Source organism: Apodemus sylvaticus, chromosome 10, assembly GCF_947179515.1.
Source record: "Apodemus sylvaticus chromosome 10, mApoSyl1.1, whole genome shotgun sequence".
Taxonomy (NCBI): Eukaryota; Metazoa; Chordata; class Mammalia; order Rodentia; family Muridae; genus Apodemus; species Apodemus sylvaticus.
Genome location: NC_067481.1, coordinates 50,079,657 through 50,102,161, shown reverse-complemented (window position 1 = coordinate 50,102,161; position 22,505 = coordinate 50,079,657). Strand labels below are relative to the sequence as shown.

Below are 22,505 nucleotides of genomic sequence, written 5' to 3'. Positions count from 1 at the left end.
ATAGCTGGAGAATAAAATATAAAAATATTTATATGACCAAATGTGACTGTGGAGGTAAGGTAAATTAGGCACATAAATGTCAATTGTTCCTATAAAGTAAATTTAGATTTTATCACCCAAGCACTGAGGCTCCAATAAAAAAAATCATTATCAAAGAAGCATGACTGGATTCTAACTTCACATGTAAAGAGCAAAGGAAGCTGTTTAAGAAAAGTGTGGAGGTTCAGAATTAGGGAGGTGAATTGAAAGGTGGTTTCAATAGTTCAACTGAGAATACTTTTGTCTCTGTTAGTAATATTTTTTATCAAGTGAGATAATACTTCTGTCTCTGTTAGTAACTACTAAGATAAAGATGAATTAAAAATGAACTTCAGCATCTATAACATTTACTAATAGGGTATAGATAAAGAAATGAATGAATGAAATACAGCTCACAAATTTCAGCTTTGATCACAGATTATTTTGAATGACATGAAAGAGTGCAGGAGGAAGGAAAAGAGGAGGAAGAGGCTGAAGATGACAGTTTTATTTTGAATCTGCTGTGTTTACAAGGCCTGTTGTACATTCTAGGAAAAAAGGCATTCATCCTTGGAAATAAGAGCTCTCAAGGATAAGATAAAAATCATCCAAACTCAGTATTAAGTTGCAATCTAAGCCTTTGAAGTACTCTAGACAGATAATCACAAAACAAGACAGTCTTCACTGAGTCCTAGAAAACATTCAGAAATAAGAAAATGACAGAGCAGAAAAATTCATAATCACTAAGAACACATAAACAATTGGCAAAGAAAAGGAAAGGAAACACATTATGTATCTCAGATAAGAATAGGACATAAAATATGGAATAATGAAACATTAAAAAGAAAACAAAGAATTAAGTTACTGATGGCTATAGAAATTCTAGTTATTTGAAATGGAGAAAATGTGAGGGATATGATATTATTGTAAAGCACTTGACTTATGTATATGTTCATTTTTATTTTATTTTTAGGGGTGGCCTACCATTATACTTACATATATTATGGGAAGATCATGTCTGGAAACAACCAGACTATCATATCTCAGTTCTTACTCCTGGGCCTGCCCATTTCTCCTGAGAACCAACACTTGTTCTATGCCCTGTTCTTGGCCATGTACCTCACCACTGTCCTGGGGAACCTCATCATCATCATCCTCATTTGCCTAGACTCCCATCTCCACACACCCATGTACTTGTTTCTAAGCAACTTGTCCTTCTCTGACCTCTGCTTTTCCTCTGTCACAATGCCCAAGTTGCTGCAGAACATGCAGAGCCAGGACACATCCATCACCTATGCAGGATGCCTGACACAAGTGTACTTTTTTCTGTTTTTTGCAGCCCTTGAGGACTTCCTACTTGTTGCCATGGCCTATGACCGCTATGTGGCCATCTGCTTCCCTCTTCATTATGCCAGTATCATGAGCCCCAAGCTCTGTGTGAGTCTGGTGCTACTGTCCTGGGTGCTGACAACATTGTATGCCATGTTGCACACTTTGCTCTTAACTAGGTTGTCTTTCTGTGAAAACAATGTGATCCCCCATTTTTTCTGTGATCTATCTGCTCTTCTGAAGCTGGCCTGCTCTGATATTCACATTAATGAGTTACTGGTATTGATCATAGGAGGGCTTGTTGTTATACTACCATTTCTACTCATCATTGCATCTTATGCATGCATCATCTCCTCCATCCTCAAGGTCCCTTCAAGTCAAGGCATCCACAAGGTCTTCTCTACTTGTGGTTCTCATCTGTCTGTGGTGTCATTGTTCTATGGGACAATTATTGGCCTCTACTTATGTCCCTCTGAAAATAACTCTACTCTAAAAAACACTGTCATGTCTATGATGTACACAGTGGTAACTCCCATGTTGAACCCCTTCATCTATAGCTTGAGGAACAGAGACATGAAGGGAGCTCTTAAAAAAGTATTTCAAAAGAAATCTCTTTTATGAAGATGATAACCAGCTTTCAGATTATTTGTAACATCATCAAGTAGATATTTTGATATATCGACTAGCATTTCCTGACTTGACCCCAGTTTAGCTTATTCTACTAAACAGGCATTCTATATAATTATTTAATATGCAAAATGTGTATTAACTAGAGAACCCATTGTTCCTTCCTTTCCATTTCATTCTTGAAAACTACTTGAAAAGAACTTGTAGTTAGAACTTCAGTTTCTTCAAAAACACAGAAATATTATAAGAATATCCTTTCATTCTGATCCCAGGTGTGGGATATGGGGCTACTTTATATTTTCCACAACTACAGACTATAAATTACCTTATTCTCTGGAAAAGTGTGATTTTATCATCTTCAGATGTTTTCTACAAATGTGTGATATTAACTTGAATTTCTGTGGGTTTTGTGGGGTATAAAAAATGTGAGAGCCCCAAGAGGAGATACAGCCACTGCTGTTGCTCTTGCTGTTGCTGCTGCTGCTGCTGCTGCCGCTGCCGCTGCTGCTGCTGCTGCTACTACTACTACTACTACTACTACTACTACTACTACTACAGCTACTACTACTACTACTACTACTACTACTACTACTACTACTAGAACTGCTACTGCTTCTCTGTCTGCTATTCCTGAGTGCTAATGTTGCTCTTGCTCATTGCTATTTGGAAATATCCTATAAGGTAGATCAAAACTGTCCCAGAAACATTTTTTTCTTTTTTTTAATTTATTGATATATTTATTTACATTTCAAATAATTTCCCCTTTTCTGGACCCCCACTCCCCAAAAGTCCCATCAGTCCCCTTCCCTCACCCTGTTTTCCCACCCAACCCTTCCTACTTCCCTGTTCTGATTTTGTTCTATACTGCTTCACTGAGTCTTTCCAGAACAAGGGGCCACTCCTCCGTTCTTCTTGTACCTCATTTGATGTGTGTATTATGTTTTGGGTATTCCAGTTTTCTAGGTTAATATCCACTTATTAGTGAGTGCATACCATGATTCATCTTTTGAGTCTGGGTTACCTCACTTAGTATGATGTTCTCCAGCTCCATCCATTTGCCTAAGAATTTCATGAATTCATTGTTTCTAATGGCTGAATAGTACTCCATTGTGTATATATACCACATTTTTTGCATCCACTCTTCTGTTGAGGGATACCTGGGTTGAATTTAAAAACTTTATAGATATGATTATGTTCTTCTTCATAAAATACAAGTAGAGAAGGTAATGTTATTTGTTTGGTGGCTGGAAAGGGGAAGCTAACAATCTCCTGTATCACACAGTGTAAATATTTGAACCCAAGTATTAGGGAAGACTATGTAATTACAATTTCTTTTTATTTTCTCCTATTCCCAAAATAAGAGATCCACTATCCCTTTTAAACCAATAGCATCAAGATGGCATGGATCACGCTTCCATTTTTGTTTGTTTCATTTTGTCTGCTGCCTCTTCTTATAAAAACCAGACCTACCCAATTTCATAACTGTATATCTTCTTGTAGGCCCTACGTATCCTTGCACATTCTTGAGCTTCCTCCAGAGATCCCTATTGTTATCATCATCTGCCCAGAAATTAGCTGCACATAGAGTTCTATGTGAATTAAATCCAATGGGGAACCTTGAACTCTTCATGTGCTTCCAAAGTTTCACCTTTGTCCTTTATTACCTGTCTTTGTGGAGTGATTATTATCAATAACACTTATGTAGGGTCTATATGAAAAAAAGAAAATTAGACAAAAACAATGTTCAGCTTGGAGTGATGAGAACCCTTAAGAAGCTTAATATTACAGCCAAGGCATGTGCTAGAAAAGGGTCTTTGGTCATTATAGAGATTATGAGCACAGTTTAGAAGAGGCCTCTCTGCACAGGAACAGGAACCATGACAAAATTCAGCCTAGATATCCTTCCAAGTAGTAAGGGAGAACATAAGGGTGACTTAAAGAAGAACTGCTCCATCCCAAGCTTTTACTTTAACTTTACAGTTTCAGATACACAGTGGTGTCATTAGACATGGAAGGTTTGCATGTGAAGGATTCACAGATAATTCTTCTATGGTTCCAGGGAGCCACCAAGAATATGCAACAAAAGGAATGTAGTTTCTGAGAGGGCAAGATACTCTTTGATGTGAAATTAATCCTGGCTTTAGCAAGTACCCTATATGTTGAAGATGCCAGAACTTAATGAGTGGAAACTGCCAAAGGGAGAGCTATACACTGGAAGCATAAAAGAAGAGGCAGGGCCATCTAAACTAATTGAGCATAAAGCTCCAGACACCAGAAATGAAGATGCAGAATTTGGAACTGACCTTCTGGGTTTTTGTGTTATTTAGATCTATTAAGCTCCCACTTTTACCCCTTAAATATTGATAAATATTCTGTTACATTATAATTTAAAATTATGTCAACTTTTTCTTTAGTTTATAGGATGCTACAGTTAAAAGACTCCTTTAAGTCTCAGAAAAGATGTTGAGACTGCGAAAGAACATTGATCTATTAAAATTGGATTTTTTTTTATTTGATATAATTTATTTACATTTCAAATGATTTCCCCTTTTCTAGCCCCCCCACTCCCCGAAAGTCCCGTAAGCCCCCTTCTCTTCCCCTGTCCTCCCTCCCACCCCTTCCCAATTCCCCGTTCTGGTTTTGCCAAATACTGTTTCACTGAGTCTTTCCAGAACCAGGGACCACTCCTGCTTTCTTCTTGTATCTCATTTGATGTGTGGATTATGTTTTGGGTATTCCAGTTTTCTAGGTTAATAACCACTTATTAGTGAGTGCATACCATGATTCACCTTTTGAGTCTGGGTTACCTCACTTAGTATGATGTTCTCTAGCTCCATCCATTTGCCTAAGAATTTCATGAATTCATTGTTTCTAATGGCTGAATAGTACTCCATTGTGTAGATATACCACATTTTTTGTATCCACTCTTCTGTTGAGGGATACCTGGGTTCTTTCCAGCATCTGGCAATTATAAATAGGGCTGCTATGAACATAGTAGAGCATGTATCCTTATTACATGGTGGGGAATCCTCTGGGTATATGCCCAGGAGTGGTATAGCAGGATCTTCTGGAAGTGAGGTGCCCAGTTTTCGGAGGAACCGCCAGACTGCTTTCCAGAGTGGTTGTACCAATTTGCAACCCCACCAGCAGTGGAGGAGTGTTCCTCTTTCTCCGCACCCTCTCCAACACCTGCTGTCTCCTGAATTTTTAATCTTAGCCATTCTGACTGGTGTAAGATGAAATCTTAGGGTTGTTTTGATTTGCATTTCCCTAATGACTAATGAAGTGGAGCATTTTTTAAGATGCTTCTCCGCCATCCGAAGTTCTTCAGGTGAGAATTCTTTGTTTAACTCTGTACCCCATTTTTTAATAGGGTTGTTCGGTTTTCTGGAGTCTAACTTCTTGAGTTCTTTATATATATTGGATATTAGCCCTCTATCTGATGTAGGATTGGTGAAGATCTTTTCCCAATTTGTTGGTTGCCGATCTGTCCTCTTGATGGTGTCCTTTGCCTTACAGAAACTCTGTAACCTTATGAGGTCCCATAGTAAAAGCAATATACAGCAAACCGGTAGCCAGCATCAAACTAAACGGAGAGAAACTTGAAGCAATCCCACTGAAATCAGGGACCAGACAAGGCTGCCCCCTTTCTCCTTATCTTTTCAATATTGTACTTGAGGTACTAGCTCGGGCAATTCCACAACATAAGGAGGTCAAAGGGATACAAATTGGAAAGGAGGAAGTCAAACTATCATTATTTGCAGACGACATGATCGTCTACCTAAGTGACCCAAAGAACTCCACTAGAGAGCTCCTACAGCTGATAAACAACTTCAGCAAAGTGGCAGGTTACAAAATCAACTCAAGCAAATCAGTGGCCTTCCTATACTCAAAGGATAAGCAGGCTGAGAAAGAAATTAGGGAAATGACCCCCTTCACAATAGCCACAAACAGTATAAAGTATCTTGGGGTGACTCTTACCAAACATGCGAAAGATCTGTATGGCAAGAACTTCAAGACTCTGAAGAAGGAAATGGAAGAAGACCTCAAAAAATGGGAAAACCTCCCATGCTCATGGATCGGTAGAATCAATATAGTTAAAATGGCCATTTTGCCTAAAGCACTATACAGATTCAATGCAATACCCATCAAAATCCCAACTCAATTCTTCACAGAGTTAGAAAGAGCAATTATCAAATTCATCTGGAACAACAAAAAACCCAGGATAGCTAAAACTATTCTCAGCAACAAAAGAAAATCTGGGGGAATCAGTATCCCTGACCTCAAGCAATACTACAGAGCAATAGTGTTAAAAACTGCATGGTATTGGTACAGTGACAGGCAGGAGGATCAATGGAACAGGATTGAAGATCCAGAAATGAACCCACACACCTATGGCCACTTGATCCTCGACAAAGAGGCTGAAAACATCCAATGGAAAAAAGATAGCCTTTTCAACAAATGGTGCTGGTTCAACTGGAGGTCAGCATGCAGAAGAATGCGAATTGATCCATCCTTGTCTCCTTGTACTAAGCTCAAATCCAAATGGATCAAGGACCTCCACATAAAGCCAGACACTCTGAAGCTAATAGAAAAGAAACTGGGGAAGACCCTTGAGGACATCGGTACAGGGAGAAAGTTTCTGAACAGAACACCAATAGCGTATGCTCTAAGAGCAAGAATTAAAATTGGATTAAGAGCACTGTGCTTTATGATATGGCCATGAGCCTATGGTGGCAGAGGAAATAAATGTTCACTGACTGCTCAGGAATGTCAAATCTTGCTACACAGTTGGCACATTGTTTTGAAAGAGCAATCTTGACAGATGATATATTTTAATGGAGTCAGGCTTAGAGAGATTAAAGACTTATCTGATTTCTAGTTCCAATCTCTGATTCATACTTCTTGTTAAAGACATGAGATCATTACCGAAATCCACAATGAAATGCACAGAACAAGCAATCCTATGTTTCCCAGTCTCACTCCACATATTAATAACACAACTCCTGTAGTTAAGGCTCTAGGATAATCATGGAAGATAAAATTGTAAGGTCAAAAGGAACAGGAAGTGAAATTATTTCTCCTATAAATATTAGACAACTTATACCCATCAAGTATTATAAACATGGGACAAACAAATATAATAGATATGCTAACATGGAAGGGGAAATTCCCAGGGGCCTCAATGCTATATAAAGAACTATAAGTAGGGTATACTGAGAGTAGGAGAAATAGTCTTTCCCAGGGAATGTGCCACCAATTGTTTTTTCAAACAAAATGGTCAGCCCTGAAATCATATACACAGGAATATATAGAATTCTAAGGCTGTATTTATATATTTAGTAATATATATGTATAAGACACATTTAAGCATTAAAGAAAATAGGCCACAAATTTTAGACAGAACAGGGGAGTTCATGCAGTTATTTGAGTGAAATAAATAAAAGAGGAAAATGTAGTTTTATTTTAATTTCAACAAATAGAACCTTACTAAAAACAAGTATGAAGTTTCTTCAAAATTGAAAACAGATTTATGAGATTCTGCAACTGAATGTCATTCTTTTTGAGTAAATGTACTCAAAAGTACTCAACGTAATATAGATAGATCAACACATCTACACTCATTCTTTAACAATTAACAAAAGTCAATTTATTGAATCAGTATAAATGAAATACATTTCTAAGAGATAACAACCTTTTTTGAATTCCCTTGGCATCCTTATCTATATCATCTATATCATATATCATATATATATATATATATATATATATATATATATATATATATTCTACACCTAAATTAATATCTTTATATTTACATCCATGTCTATGTCTATGTCTGTCTGTCTCTGACTCTGTATATACATAAAGAGAGAGACATCTATATATTTATGTAGATAATATAGCTATAAGTGGTATCTATCTATACATACAGGCTTTACTCCACAGATGCAGGAATGGTTCTATATAGGGAGATTCATCAGCATATTCCACTATATAAACAAACTTGAATAAAAATAAATGTGATCATCTCATTAGATATTAAAATATTATTTGACAAAATATAACACCCCTTCATGTAAACATATTAGAGAGATCAGGAATTTAAGATGTTCACCTAATTAGGATAAAAAACAACTTATGGCAAATCAATAGCCAATATCTAATTAAACGGAGAGACACTTAAAGCAATCCCACTAAAATCAGGGATAATATAAGACTACCCATTCTTTACATATCTATTCAATACAGTACTTGAAGTTCTAGTTAGAGCAGTAAAACAATCAAAGTAGAATAAGGGGATAAAAATTGGAAAAGAAGAAGTCAATATATCACTATTTCTTCATGATATAATAGTATACATAAGCAGCCACAAAAGACTCTACCAGAGAACTTCTACATCTGAGAAACTACTTCTGCAAAGTGTATGGATATAAAATTAACTAAAAAAACAGTAGCCTTCATTTATAAACATGATACTTGGTCTGAGAAAGAAAATAGGGATAGTCACAAGTAATAAAAAGTATCTTAGTGTAACTCTAACATGAAAGGAAAAAATCTTTATGACAAAAACTTGTGTGTCTCAAGAAAAAGATTGGAGAAGATGTCAGAAGTTGGAAAGACTTACCATCCTCATTGATTGGTAGTATTAATATAGTAAAAATGGCCATGATTACCAAAAGTAATATATAGATTCAATGCAATCCCCCTCAAAATTAAAACACAATTCCTCACACAGATATGAAAAGAGTAATTCTCAATTTCATATGGAAAAACAGAAAACTCAGGATAGCAAAAGCAATTCTTAACAATAAAAGGACTTCTGAGGCAATCACTATAGGTAAATAGTGATAAAAACCACATGATGTTGGAACAGAGATAGACAGGTTGATCAATGGAATAGGAATGAAGACACAGAAATAAAACCACACATTTACAGACATTTGATCTTTGACACAGAAGTTCAAAATATACAATGGACAAAAGAAAGCAACTTCAATAAATGGTGCTGGTCTAAATGGAAGTCTGTATGTAGAAAAATGAAGCTGGGCAGCGGCGGCGACGGTGGCGGCAGTGCAGCAGTGGCTGGTCCAGCCGAAGGGCCATCAGCAGTGGAACCAAGGCAATACAGGGTCCAGTTAGGCCCTGCGCCCACGACCACTGACCTTCGCTGGCCAGCCGGGCTGCAAGCACCTGCGGATTTACAGTGCCTTTCACCGCACAGAAGCCACATCAGAACTCTGCTTCCTGCCAGTCACGAGAGACTCGCCTCCATTTTGGTTTCAGACTCCAGAGAGACTGGACAGACTGAGGTACACAAACATAACCCGTGGCCAACATCGCGGGGGTCTAAGCCCGACCACAGGCCCTGGGCTGTTCGGGGGGGCCATCAGGGTGCCAACCCAGTCAGGAGGTTTTTTTTGCCCTGGCCAGCACACGCATGCCTCCATTTTGCCTACAGGAAGCCAGAGAGTTCTAGCAGGCAAAGCCATAACAGGCATAGCCTGAAGCTAACAAAGCGGGTGTCTAGGCCCCAACAGGCCCTGGACTGACCCCAAGAACTGGGCGGCTTGGTGGGCCATCTGTGTGTCAACCCGCCCAGGAGGTTGTTAGCCCAGCAGACTCTCCCTGCACTTTCAGGGAGCACGAGCGCACACGTACTCCATCCTGGCCACCCGCCAGACCCAATTAACAGTCATAGCCCGAGGGGAACTTTGCTGACCTTGGCCTCCCAGGCTTCTACCTGGACCGAGGGCCTGAGCAGCCAGGCTAGCCTTGTGTGCACCAACCCGGTTGGGAGATCGGCTGCCCAGCAGAGTGATCAGCAGGCAGAAAAGGTCCCCGGAGCATATACCATCAGCACTCCCTGAAGGTGCAAACGGGCTCCATCTGGTTCACAGACACAATCTGGGGCAAAGCACACTAGACCTGCAAGGGCATGCAAGAGGAGGACAGCACAGCAGCAGTCTGCGACAGGGGAAACCCAGCCATATAGTGTTGCAGTAATAGCCCCAGAGCCCCTCAGGAGGCCCAAACACCAGCCAGGGACAAGACCAACTAAATCCAGAGAACAAGATGGCAAAGGGCAAACGCAGGAACGCTACTAACAGAAATCTAGGCAATATGGCAGCATCTGAACCAAACTCGCCAACATCAGCAAGTCCTGGTTATACCAACACACCAGAGAAACAAGATTTGGATTTAAAATCACTGATCATGATGCTGCTAGAAGAACACAAAAAGGACATAAATGAATCTCTTAAAAAAAAAATACAGGGGAACATGAATAAGCTAGAAACCCGTATAATGGAAACAGAAAAATCACTTAAAGAAATGCAGGAGAATAAGGCTCAAGAGACAGAAGCCAATAAAGAAGAAACACACAAAAAAAAAACCTTAAAGAAATGCAGGAGAACTTGAGTCAAGAGGCAGAAGTCATGAAAGAGGAAACACAAAAATCTCTTAAAGAATTACAGAAAAACACAAACAAACAAATGATGGAACTGAGCAAAACCACCCTGGATCTAAAAACAGAAGTAGAAACAACTAAGAAATCACAAAGGGAGACAACTTTGGAGATAGAAAACCTTGAGAAGAAATCAGGGGCCATAGATGCAAATATAAACAACAGAATACAAGAGATGGAAGAAAGCATTTCAGATGCCGAAGATACCATAGAAACCATTGAGTCAACAAAGAAAATGCAAAATGCAAAAAGGTTGTTTCCCAGAACATCCAGGAAATCCAGGATACAATTAGAAGACCAAACCTAAGGATTATAGGTATAGATGAGAGTGAAGATTTACAACTGAAAGGGCCAGCAAATATCTTTAACAAAATTATGGAAGAAAACTTTCCCAACTTAAAGAGAGAGATACCTATGAATATACAAGAAGCCTACAGAACTCCAAACAGACTGGATCTGAGCAGAAATACCTCTCGCCACATAATAATTAAAACCCCAAATGCACTAAACAAAGAAAGAATATTAAAGGCAGTAAGAGAAAAAGGCCAAGTAACATATAAAGGAAGACCTATCAGAATCACACCAGACTTCTCACCAGAGACCATGAAAGCTAGAAGATCCTGGGCAGATCTCTTGCAGACTCTAAGAGAACACAAATGTCAGCCAAGACTACTATACCCAGCAAAACTCTCAATCACAATAGATGGAGAAACGAAGATATTCCATGACAAAACCAAATTTACACAATATCTTTCCACAAACCCAGCTCTACAAAGAATAATAGGAGGAAAACTCCAATACAAGGAGGGAAACTACACCCTGGAAAAAGTAAGATAGTAACCTTCTTCATCAAACCCAAAAGAAGATAATCACTCAAATATAAAAATAACATCAAAAATGACAGGAAGTAATAATCTCTATTCCTTAATATCTCTTAACATCAATGGACTCAATTCCCCAATAAAAAGACATAGACTAACAGACTGGATAAGGAAACAGGACCCTACATTTTGCTGCATACAGGAAACACACCTAAATATCAAAGACAAAAACTACCTTAGAGTAAAAGGCTGGAAGACAATTTTACAAGCCAATGGCCTCGGGAAACGAGCCGGAGTAGCCATTCTAATATCAGATAAAATCGACTTTCAACCTACAGTCATCAAAAGAGACACTGAGGGACACTTCTTGCTGGTCAAAGGAAAAATCCACCAAGAAGAACTTTCAATTCTGAACATCTATGCTCCAAATACAAGGGCACCCTCATTTGTAAAAGAAACTTTACTAAATCTCAAAGCACACATTGCACCTAACACAATAATTGTGGGGAACTTCAACACTCCACTCTCCTCAATGGAACGATCAGGAAAACAGAAACTAAACAGGGACACAGTAAAACTAATTGAAGCTTTAGACCAATTGGATTTGATGGATATTTATAGAACATTTCACCCTAAAGCAAAAGAATATACCTTTTTCTCAGCACCTCATGGTACTTCTCCAAAATCGACCATATAATTGGTCACAAGAAAGACCTCAACAAATACAAGAAGATCGAACTAATCACATGCCTCCTATCAGATCACTATGGTGTAAGAGTGGCTTTCAATAGCAACAAAACAACAGAAAACCCACATACACATGGAAACTGAACAATACTCTACTCAATGACACCTTGGCCAAAGAAGAAATAAAGAAAGAAATCAGAGACTTTTTAGAATTTAATGAAAATGAAGGCACAACATACCCAAATCTTTGGGACACAATGAAAGCAGTGCTAAGAGGAAAACTCATAGCCCTGAGTGCCTCCAAAAAGAAAATGGAGAGAGCATATACTAGCAGCTTAATGACACACCTGAAAGCCCTGGAACAAAAAGAAACTATTTCACCCAGGAGGAGTAGAAGACAGGAAATCATCAAACTCAGGGCTGAAATCAATCAAGTGGAAACAAAGAGAACCATACAAAGAATCAACGAGTCCAGGAGCTGGTTCTTTGAGAAAATCAACAAGATAGATAAACCCTTAGCCAGACTGACCAAAGGGCACAGAGAAAGTATCCAAATCAACAAAATTAGAAATGAAAAGGGAGATATTACAACAGAAACTGAGGAAATCCAAAAAATCATCAGATCCTACTACAAAAGCCTATACTAAACACAACTGGAGAATCTGGAGGAAATGGACAATTTCCTAGACAGATACCAAATACCAAAATTAAATCAGGACCAAATAGATCATCTAAACAGTCCCATAACCCCTAAAGAAATAGAAGGGGTCATAGAAAGTCTTCCAACCAAAAAAAGCACAGGACCTGATGGTTTCAGTGCAGAATTCTATTAGACCTTCAAAGAAGACCTAACACCAATACTCTTCAAACTATTCCACAAAATAGAAACAGAAGGAACCCTACCCAATTCCTTCTACGAAGCAACAATTACGCTGATACCAAAACTACACAAAGATCCAACAAAGAAAGAAAACTTCAGACCAATCTCCCTTATGAACATCGATGCAAAAATACTCAATAAAATTCTTGCCAACCGAATCCAAGAACACATCAAAACAATCATCCACCATGATCAAGTAGGCTTTATCCCAGGAATGCAGGGTTGGTTCAATATACGGAAATCCATCAATGCAATCCACTACATAAACAAACTCAAAGAAAAAAACCACATGGTCATTTCATTGGATGCTGAAAAAGCATTTGACAAAATTCAGCATCCTTTCATGCTTAAAGTCTTGGAAAGAACAGGAATTCAAGGCCCATACCTAAACATCGTTAAAGCAATATACAGCAAACCAGTAGCCAGCATCAAACTAAATGGAGAGAAACTTGAAGCAATCCCTCTAAAATCAGAGACTAGATAGGGCTGCCCCCTTTCTCCTTATCTTTTCAATATTGTACTTGAGGTACTAGCTCGGGCAATTCGACAACATAAGGAGGTCAAAGGGATACAAATTGGAAAGGAAGAAGTCAAACTATCATTATTTGCAGATGACATGATAGTCTACCTAAGTGACCCAAAAAACTCCACTAGAGAACTCCTACAGCTGATAAACAACTTCAGCAAAGTGGCAGGTTATAAAATCAACTCAAGCAAATCAGTTGCCTTCCTATACTCAAAGGATAAGCAGGCTGAGAAAGAAATTAGGGAAATGACCCCCTTCACAATAGCCACAAACAGTATAAAGTATCTTGGGGTGACTCTTACCAAACATGTGAAAGATCTGTATGACAAGAACTTCAAGACTCTGAAGAAGGAAATGGAAGAAGACCTCAAAAAATGGGAAAACCTCTTATTCTCATGGATCGGCAGGATCAATATAGTTAAAATGGCCATTTTGCCAAAAGCAATATACAGATTCAATGCAATACCCATCAAAATCCCAACTCAATTCTTCACAGAGTTAGAAAGAGCAATTCTCAAATTCATCTGGAATAACAAAAAACCCAGGATAGCTAAAACTATTCTCAGCAACAAAAGAAATTCTGGGGGAATCAGTATACCTGACCTCAAGCAATACTACAGAGCAATAGTGTTAAAAACTGCATGGTATTGGTACAGTGAAAGGCAGGCAAATCAATGGAACAGGATTGAAGATCCAGAAATGAACCCACACACCTATGGCCACTTGATCCTCGACAAAGGGGCTGAAAACATCTGATGGAAAAACGATAGCCTTTTCAACAAATGGTGCTGGTTCAACTGGAGGTCAGCATGCAGAAGAATGCGAATTGATCCATCCTTGTCTCCTTGTACTAAGCTCAAATCCAAATGGATCAAGGACCTCCACATAAAGCCAGACACTCTGAAGCTAATAGAAAAGAAACGGGGGAAGACCCTTGAGGACATCGGTACAGGGAGAAAGTTTCCGAACAGAACACCAATAGCATATGCTCTAAGATCAAGAATTGACAAATGGGACCTCATAAAATTACAAAGTTTCTGTAAGGCAAAGGACACCATCAAAAGGACAGATCGGCAACCAACAAATTGGGAAAAGATCTTCACCAATCCTACATCAGATAGAGGGCTAATATCCAATATATATAAAGAACTCAAGAAGTTAGACTCCAGAAAACCAAACAACCCTATTAAAAAATGGGGTACAGAGTTAAACAAAGAATTCTCACCTGAAGAATTTCGGATGGCGGAGAAACATCTTAAAAAATGCTCAACTTCATTAGTCATTAGGAAAATGCAAATCAAAACAACCCTGAGATTTCACCTTACACCAGTCAGAATGGCTAAGATTAAAAATTCAGGAGACAGCAGGTGTTGGCGAGGATGTGGAGAATGAGGAACACTCCTCCACTGCTGGTGGGGTTGCAAATTGGTACAACCACTCTGGAAATCAGTCTGGCGGTTCCTCCGAAAGCTGGGCACCTCACTGCCAGAAGATCCTGCTATACCACTCCTGGGCATATACCCAAAAGATTCCCCAGCATGTAATAAGGATACATGTTCTACTATGTTCATAGCAGCCCTATTTATAATTGCCAGAAGTTGGAAAGAACCCAGGTATCCGTCAACAGAAGAGTGGATGCAAAAAATGTGGTATATATGCACAATGGAGTACTATTCAGCCATTAGAAACAATGAATTCATGAAATCCCTAGGCAAATGGATGGTGCTGGAGAACATCATACTAAGTGAGATAACCCAGAGTCAAAAGATGAATCATGGTATGCACTCACTAATAAGTGGATATTAACTTAGAAAACTGGAATACCCAAAACATAATTCACACATCAAATGAGGTACAAGAAGAACGGAGGAGTGGCCCCTTGTTCTGAAAAGACTCAGCGAAGCAATATAGAACAAAATCAGAAGAGGGAAGTGGGAAGGTTTGGGTGGGAAAACAGGGGGAGGGAAGGGGCTGATGGGACTTTCGGGGAGTGGGGGTCCAGAAAAGGGGAAATCATTTGAAATGTAAATAAATATATCAATAAATAAATAAAAGAAAAAAAAGAAAAATGAAAATAGATCCATATTTATAATCTTGCACAAAGTTCAAATCCACATGGATCAAGGACCTCAACATACAAGCAGATACACTGAATAATAAAAGAGAATATGGGGAAGAACGTCAATCTCACTGGCACAGGGGGAATTTCCGGAGTCTAATGGCTCAGGCTCTAAGATCAAGAATTGATAAATGGGACCTCACAAAACTGAAAATGTTCTGTAAGGGAAAAAACCCAGTCAATATGAGATTTAATCTCCCCACAGGGACAGAGGACAAGTATAAGCAACAAAGCCAGCAAGCAGAACAAGAGGGAGAAGAGAACAAAGCAGAATGGAGAAAGGGGACAAAGGAGGGTTAAGTAGCATTTGTTCTGGAGGTAAATGGGACTAAGGACAGTGACTGGATAGAGAGGAGACAGACCTGCCATATAGGATAATGGAAGTTTATAAAGGTACAATGGAAAATCCTGTATAAGAATGAGGTGCTTAATTTAAAGGGGCTTTGATTGCTTGACTTCAATACTTTAAGAGATGTACCTTGTAGTAATTCTCAGGAGGAAGCACTGACAAAATGTGGGAAAAGACCCTGGTGGTCAGCTTTGAGAATGTAATCTATGGCTGGAAAGATGGCTCAGAGGTTAAGAGCTCTGGCTGCCCTTCCACAGGTCCTGAGTACTATTCCCAGGAAATGCAATGTGGTACATAACTATCTATAACATAATCTGGTATCCTCTTCCAGCCTGCAGGCAGAACACTGTATAATAAACAAACAAACAAACAAATAAATAAATAAATTTTTAAAAAAGAATGTAATCTAACAATTTTTGGCAAAGCAGAAAGAACTGGGGAGAAGAACCAGGCCAGGCAGAGCCATGATCACCACACTCACACTGGTCACAGTCCTTTCATGAACCCTCTCTGCATATTTAGTATGTGCCAACTTGCTTATAAAGAATTATTGGGGGTTTTGATATTTTTACTTTATTATCTCATACAATCCCTCTCAATCACTGCTCAAGCTTACCCTTCCTCTCCTTCTCTCGGTTTGCTCCCCCTCCATAAACACATACCTCCCCGCTCCCAGACTCACTGATCTTCCATTTCCCTTCATAAAACAGCATGTGTCCTAAGGACATCTACCAGAAATACCAAAACAAGATCATGTGGATGTTTGTGCTTTTGTCATGTGATGCAGACTCATGTGGTGTTTTACTGAGGCAAGACCCTTGGGAGGACACATAATTTTGGAAAGAGTGTAAGTGGGAATCAACAGACTCAGACCACTTGCATAGCTAGCTCTGTAATGGCTCATTCGTGCATCATTGGTAACCTTCACTTCATTAAGAGAGGCACAGCAGAGAACTCCTGGCATTCTAGCTGGTCCTGGTCACTCCTTCTGACTCATGCCTATTCAGCAGAGGCCTGGCAGTTTCTGCTGGATTATATGCTGTTGCTGATTTGTGTTTGGTGAAACTTTTGAACTGCACTGCTGGTATCCTGAAAAACAGAGATTGGAATCACCCCCAAAGAACTACTTCTAAGCAGATCAACATCCCCTTGTAGATCTTTTCTCCCCTGCCTTCAGATGACTGGCTAAAGAGGAGGTCAAAACATTTAAAAACCCTTATTAAAGTTCATTTTTACAAACCCAAGCATATAGGTAGTGAACAATGTGGTATGGGTATAATGAGTAATTCTGCTTCAAATATGGTTGAGGAATGATCAAGTAATGAGGAGTTATAAATGTTCTTTAAGGAGGTTGGCAAAATAGCAGCTTCAGCTGCTGAGTGTCTCCTAACTTATTTCTAGAGGTGGGTTTTGGGTTTTGTTTCATGGTTTTCATGTATACACTTTTTGAAAAGATCAGGGGGGAAGCTGACAAATCTCCTATGTTAGAGAAGATTGCAGAGTTGGCTATGCACTTAGAGAGTTTTGGGATAGAGGTAGTACTTATTTATGGGCTCTATAGACTGAATACAGAGCCTCATATTTGCATGTTACCTATTTTACCAACTCATCTATCTCTCAAGGCAACTCCTGTTGACTATTATTGTTATAAATACACATAAAGAGAGCCACATTTGAATACAATCTAATGAGCTCATTCAGTGTGGCCTGCACATGTACACTTCAAAGACCTGACCATTTTGTATCAGAAAATCAAACGGAGGAGCTCATCACTGTGGAAGATGAATGCTCCCTCTCTATGCAATTGTTAATTGCCCATAGCTCATCATCTAGGGGTAGGATGTCAAATGCAATTTGAATTGTTTAAGCTGGAACTTTTAACTGTCTTGATCTGTGCAAGTTTTGTTCAGGTGACCACACTCACTGTAAGTTTAGGTTTGCAACAGTTTTGTCATCATCAGAAGTCAACATCTTACAGTCCTTCCCATCTTTCTACCTCTTCTTCCATGATTCTTCCTGAGCCTTGAAGAAGGGATGTTCCAGATATGATCCTACTTATGGCTGCATATCATAGTCATATATCCTCAGCAATTGAACAGTTATGTGACTTGGGGTTAACCTATATCCACTACAATCAGAAGGTTCTCCACCCATGTTTAAGAGTAACATAAACTTATGGATAAAAATAAAAATATTTGGAAGGCAACACCACAAATGACCATTTATATATGGCTTTTTAATATATCTCTGTGAAATTTCACTCATGCAATATACAGTCTTTACAGTGGCATTGTTTATTTCCATAAAACCTCTACACAGTAGTATGAACCAAAAATTCATTTGTTTATGTTGTTGAATAAATTTTTATTCCTTGAGTATGATATGTTTTATATATCTACCTCATTCTGCTATTTTACCATCATAAATTATGCATGCATGCATAATGAAGCAAAACTATTTGTTTGAATCCCACAACTGTATCTTTTCTCAATTATATGGTAACTCTTTGTACAAAAGTTTGAAAAATTGTTATATCATCCTTTTTCTGGAGCAAATACAATATTCAAAACCCAGTACTAATGTTTGGGAATTTCATTACTGGGGAGAGCTCTTGGTATAGTTTTTAGGAAACTAAAGAGAATATTTACATTAGGCTAGGACAAGGAAGTAGGCTCAAGAAAATGCAGCTGAGGAATATGTTCCTTGCATCTTAATCATTTTGATAAGTCCCTAGGAACAGTGACCATGGAACTTTTGTTTGTGCCTTGTTTCCTCCTTGACCCTATACTTTGCATGTAGATTGAATGGTATAAAGGCGGCTTGGGAAAAATAAATTTGCTTCACTGCTTGCTGGAGTCATGTTATAGTGCTAATTATTTTTTCTTCCATACTCACTCCCTCCCTTGACACCCTGATGTCTAACTGAGCAGGATTGGTCACATTTCTTCTGCATTGTCTCACTGTGCACCTCAGGATAAACTCACATGGTCTCACTACACAGATAGGCTGACCTCACAGGGTCTCACTACACAGATAGGCTGACCTCACAAGGTCTCACTGTGCAACATTGCTGCCCTAATATTTGCATTGATGTGTGTGCCTGAGCCTCTTGTGTGCTGAAATCTCAGGCATGATCAATCATACCTGGCTTGATTTCTATTTTTTTTTTAAGTTCCTTATTAGCCTCACTCTTTCCACTTGCTTTTTCTTAAACCACCACCACTCTGACACAGTCCATCTTTTACATTACATGTGGTATTCATCACATTGTATTATATTAATACAACTGTATGATTTATGTATCAGTTAAAATGTTTAAAAGCTGTTTAAAGACCTGTACCTTCTAGGCTATATTTTCACATGGTAGCACTGGTTTACATTGCTCAGCAGTTTTTGCTTCTGAGATATAGCAGTTACATCTAATGTCATAGCTATTGAATATAGAATCATTTCAGTTTTTTAAACTTTATTTTGCACATAAGAAGGAAAGTGGTTTAATTTATATATTGTCTGTCTTGTTCCCGATAATGCTTTTATACCATGACGATGAGATTTCAGAATTGATCAATCTAAACAGTCAATGCTACCTTAACTAATAGGAGCAATAATAGTAATAATAATAATAATAAATATATTAAATTAAAACTCAACAAAAAGGCATAATTCAAATTTCTATGAGTTATTATTCACTTTTGTAAATATAAAATGTGTGTGTGTGTGTGTGTGTGTGTGTGTGTGTGTAGAACAACTTATATAGATCAGAACTGCTTACATCTTCCATCAGTGGGTGGTCGATGACATCATAATTGAAAAACAAGCTAAATGACGAAGAAGGCTGTGTAAGAAAGAGCTCAAAATGGGCTTGTTCCTATTGAAGATTACAGAGAGGCTCAAGTGAATAAGTTCCCAAAGTAGTAAGAATTTCTAGAGGCATGATTGGCTTCACATGGAGATGATGTATGTATTTTGGGGTTCAGGGGTCAGTAGAGTATACAGGACTGGGTTTGTGTGTCAACAACTGCCAAGGACAACTGAGAAAGTAAATGGACCAGGGCTATTCCATGCCACAGTGAAGCAAAGAGTGCAGCATACAGAAAATATCTTTATTATACAGAAATGATACAAAAGAGTGGAATTCATGTATAATCTCATACTCACTCATCCATAGCCCCTCTATGTGGGATGGAAAGTCACTGCAGTTCACATACTTCAGTCTGTAAAATAGAATCTTCTCTTCTACCTTGAGATTTTACTAAGAGTAGACAAAGTCATCTGCTAAAAATAGATAGTTTACAAAGTAAAATATGAATGCCAGGACATGGTAGAGGGACTGAGTGGGTTGATGAGTAGGAGGAAGGGGGATGGGATCAGGTGTTTTTGGAGGGAAAACCAGGAAACAGGATAACATTTGAAATGTAAGTAAGGAAAATATCTAATAAAAAAGAAAAAGAAGACAAAATAAAATATGAATACACATGAGGCATTACAAGCTTCTAGCTTTCTTCTTTCCCTTATCACAGAGAAGTAAATAAAATTGAAAGGTGTCTGATTAGTAATCAATTTCAAATGTTAGAATAAAAATTTAAAATTAATATGACTATACAAAACAATTCCCCCAGATTTGTTCAGGGTCAAGACTAGTCACAAAGGCTAACATGAATTGGAAATGAATTAACATGAATTGGAAATGAATTAAAAGAACTAAAAGAATAAAATATGTCATAATATGGGAAAGCCTTAGAAGGAAGATTGGAAATAGAGACATTTCATTGATATTACTTAAATAATTTTAACTGAAATATCAATAATCATGAAAGGCAGGGTAAAATAATAATTTACAGATAATTAAAAGGAACAGAGATCATATTAGGCAGTACCTCATCCACTATGCATTTCCAGGGTTCTTTATGCAAGGTAAAGAGGAAGCTATAAACAGATATCAAAGACAATCTGTATTACTTTGACCTCTCCACAAAAACTTTTCTCTTTCATGTATTGTATAGTCATTTAGCATACTCTTCCTTGTAGGTCCAATAATAAGGGACAATATTTGATATAACATATTAATCTCAATACATTTATTGCATAAAATTAGATAAAATCCCAAGTGCTACTGTTACAGAGAGATTTTCTTACTACAGATAACTTTTATTAGAGCTCTTTTCATGTCTCTGTTCCTCAGGCTGTAGATGAAGGGGTTGAGCATGGGAGTCACCACTGTGTACATCATGGCCATGGCTGTCTCCTTTATAGTAGAATTATTACCTGATGGACATAAGTAGAGGCCAATAATTGTTCCATAGAACAGTGACACTACAGACAGATGGGAGCCACATGTGGAGAAGACCTTGTAGATGCCTTGGGTAGAAGGAGCCTTAAGAATGGAGGCAATGATCCTTGCATAGGACATGACAATGAGGAAAAATGGAACAACAATGAGGAGAGAACTCATGATAAATATCATCAACTCATTAACATAAGTGTCTGAGCAGGCCAGCTTTAGGAGAACAAATAGATCACAGAAAAAGTTGAGGATCACATTGTTCTCACAAAAAGACAGTCTTGCTGCAAGCAGGGTGTGCATCATGGCATGGGATGTTGTAAGCATCCACAATAGCAGTAGTAGACAAGCACAGAACTTAAGGCTCATGATGCTGGAGTAATGCAGAGGGAAGCAGATGGCCACATAGCGGTCATAGGCCATGGCCGTAAGAAGGAAGCTCTCCATATCTCCAAAAACCATGAAGAAGTATGTTTGTGCCAGGCAGCCTCCATAGGGGATGGATGGGTCCTGGCTCTGAATATTCTGCAGCATTTTGGGCATTGTGACAGAGGAAAAGCAGAGATCAGAAAAGGACAAGTTGCTAAGAAACAAGTACATTGGTGTGTGGAGATGGGAGTCCAGTTGAACAAGGGCAATGATTAGGAGGTTTCCCAGGACAGTGGTGAGGTACATGACCAGGAATAAGGCATAGAACAAGTGTTGGTGCTCTGGCTGCATAGGCAAGCCCAGGAGGAGGAAGTGGGTGGTGATAGTTTGGTTTTTCATTATCATTCTTTTTCTCCAGTATCCTAATGAGAAAATATCAGAATCACTTGTTTTAAAATAAATATATACCTAAGATATATATTCTACAAAAATCAACGAGAGAGTCATCATAGTGATTATAATGTAAAAATTTCTAATATCTGTAAACATTACTGAAGAAGCTAAAGACATTTGCAACCCTATAGGAAGAACAACAATTATCAACCAACCAGTGCCCCCAGAGCTCCCAGGGACTAAACCACCAACCAAAAAGTACACGTGGAGGAACCCATGGCTCCAACTGCAAATGTAGCAGAGGATGGCCTTGTTGGGTATCAGTGGGAGGAGAGGCCATTGCTTCTGTGAAGGCTCAATGCACCAGTGTAGGAGAATGCCAGAGTGGGGAGAAGGGATGGGTGAGTGGGGGAGCACTCTCATTGAAGCAGGTGAAAGGGAAATGGGATAGGAGTTTTCAGGAGGAAGCTGGAAAGAGGATAACATTTGAAATGTAAATAAAGGAAATAAAAAAGATGAAAGATAACTTAAAATTTATCTTTTAAAAAGGATAAATTATGATACCCTAACATAATTTTTGCCCATGGAAATCCCACTAGCAACCAAGAACCAACCAGTGACCAGTTTACACTGTCCAGC

The 22,505-nt window shown here is 38.5% G+C and overlaps 2 protein-coding genes across 2 annotated transcripts; one reads left to right on the top strand and one right to left on the bottom strand.

Moving 5' to 3' along the window:
* The first annotated feature begins 1,032 nt into the window (after nt 1–1,032).
* LOC127694030 (olfactory receptor 1-like) lies at nt 1,033–1,968 on the top strand. The gene has a single exon (XM_052195394.1). It carries the CDS (start codon nt 1,033–1,035, stop codon nt 1,966–1,968), a length of 936 nt encoding a protein of 311 aa, XP_052051354.1.
* An 18,971-nt stretch (nt 1,969–20,939) lies between these two features.
* On the bottom strand, nt 20,940–21,878 carry LOC127694188 (olfactory receptor 1496). Its single transcript, XM_052195648.1, has one exon. It carries the CDS (start codon nt 21,876–21,878, stop codon nt 20,940–20,942), a length of 939 nt encoding a protein of 312 aa, XP_052051608.1.
* Between the last annotated feature and the right edge of the window lie 627 nt (nt 21,879–22,505).

Bases quoted from the DNA above. Each gene is read 5' to 3' on its own strand.
- LOC127694188 (XM_052195648.1), bottom strand. From the start codon at position 21,878: ATGATAATGAAAAACCAAACTATCACCACCCACTTCCTCCTCCTGGGC.
- LOC127694030 (XM_052195394.1), top strand. From the start codon at position 1,033: ATGTCTGGAAACAACCAGACTATCATATCTCAGTTCTTACTCCTGGGC.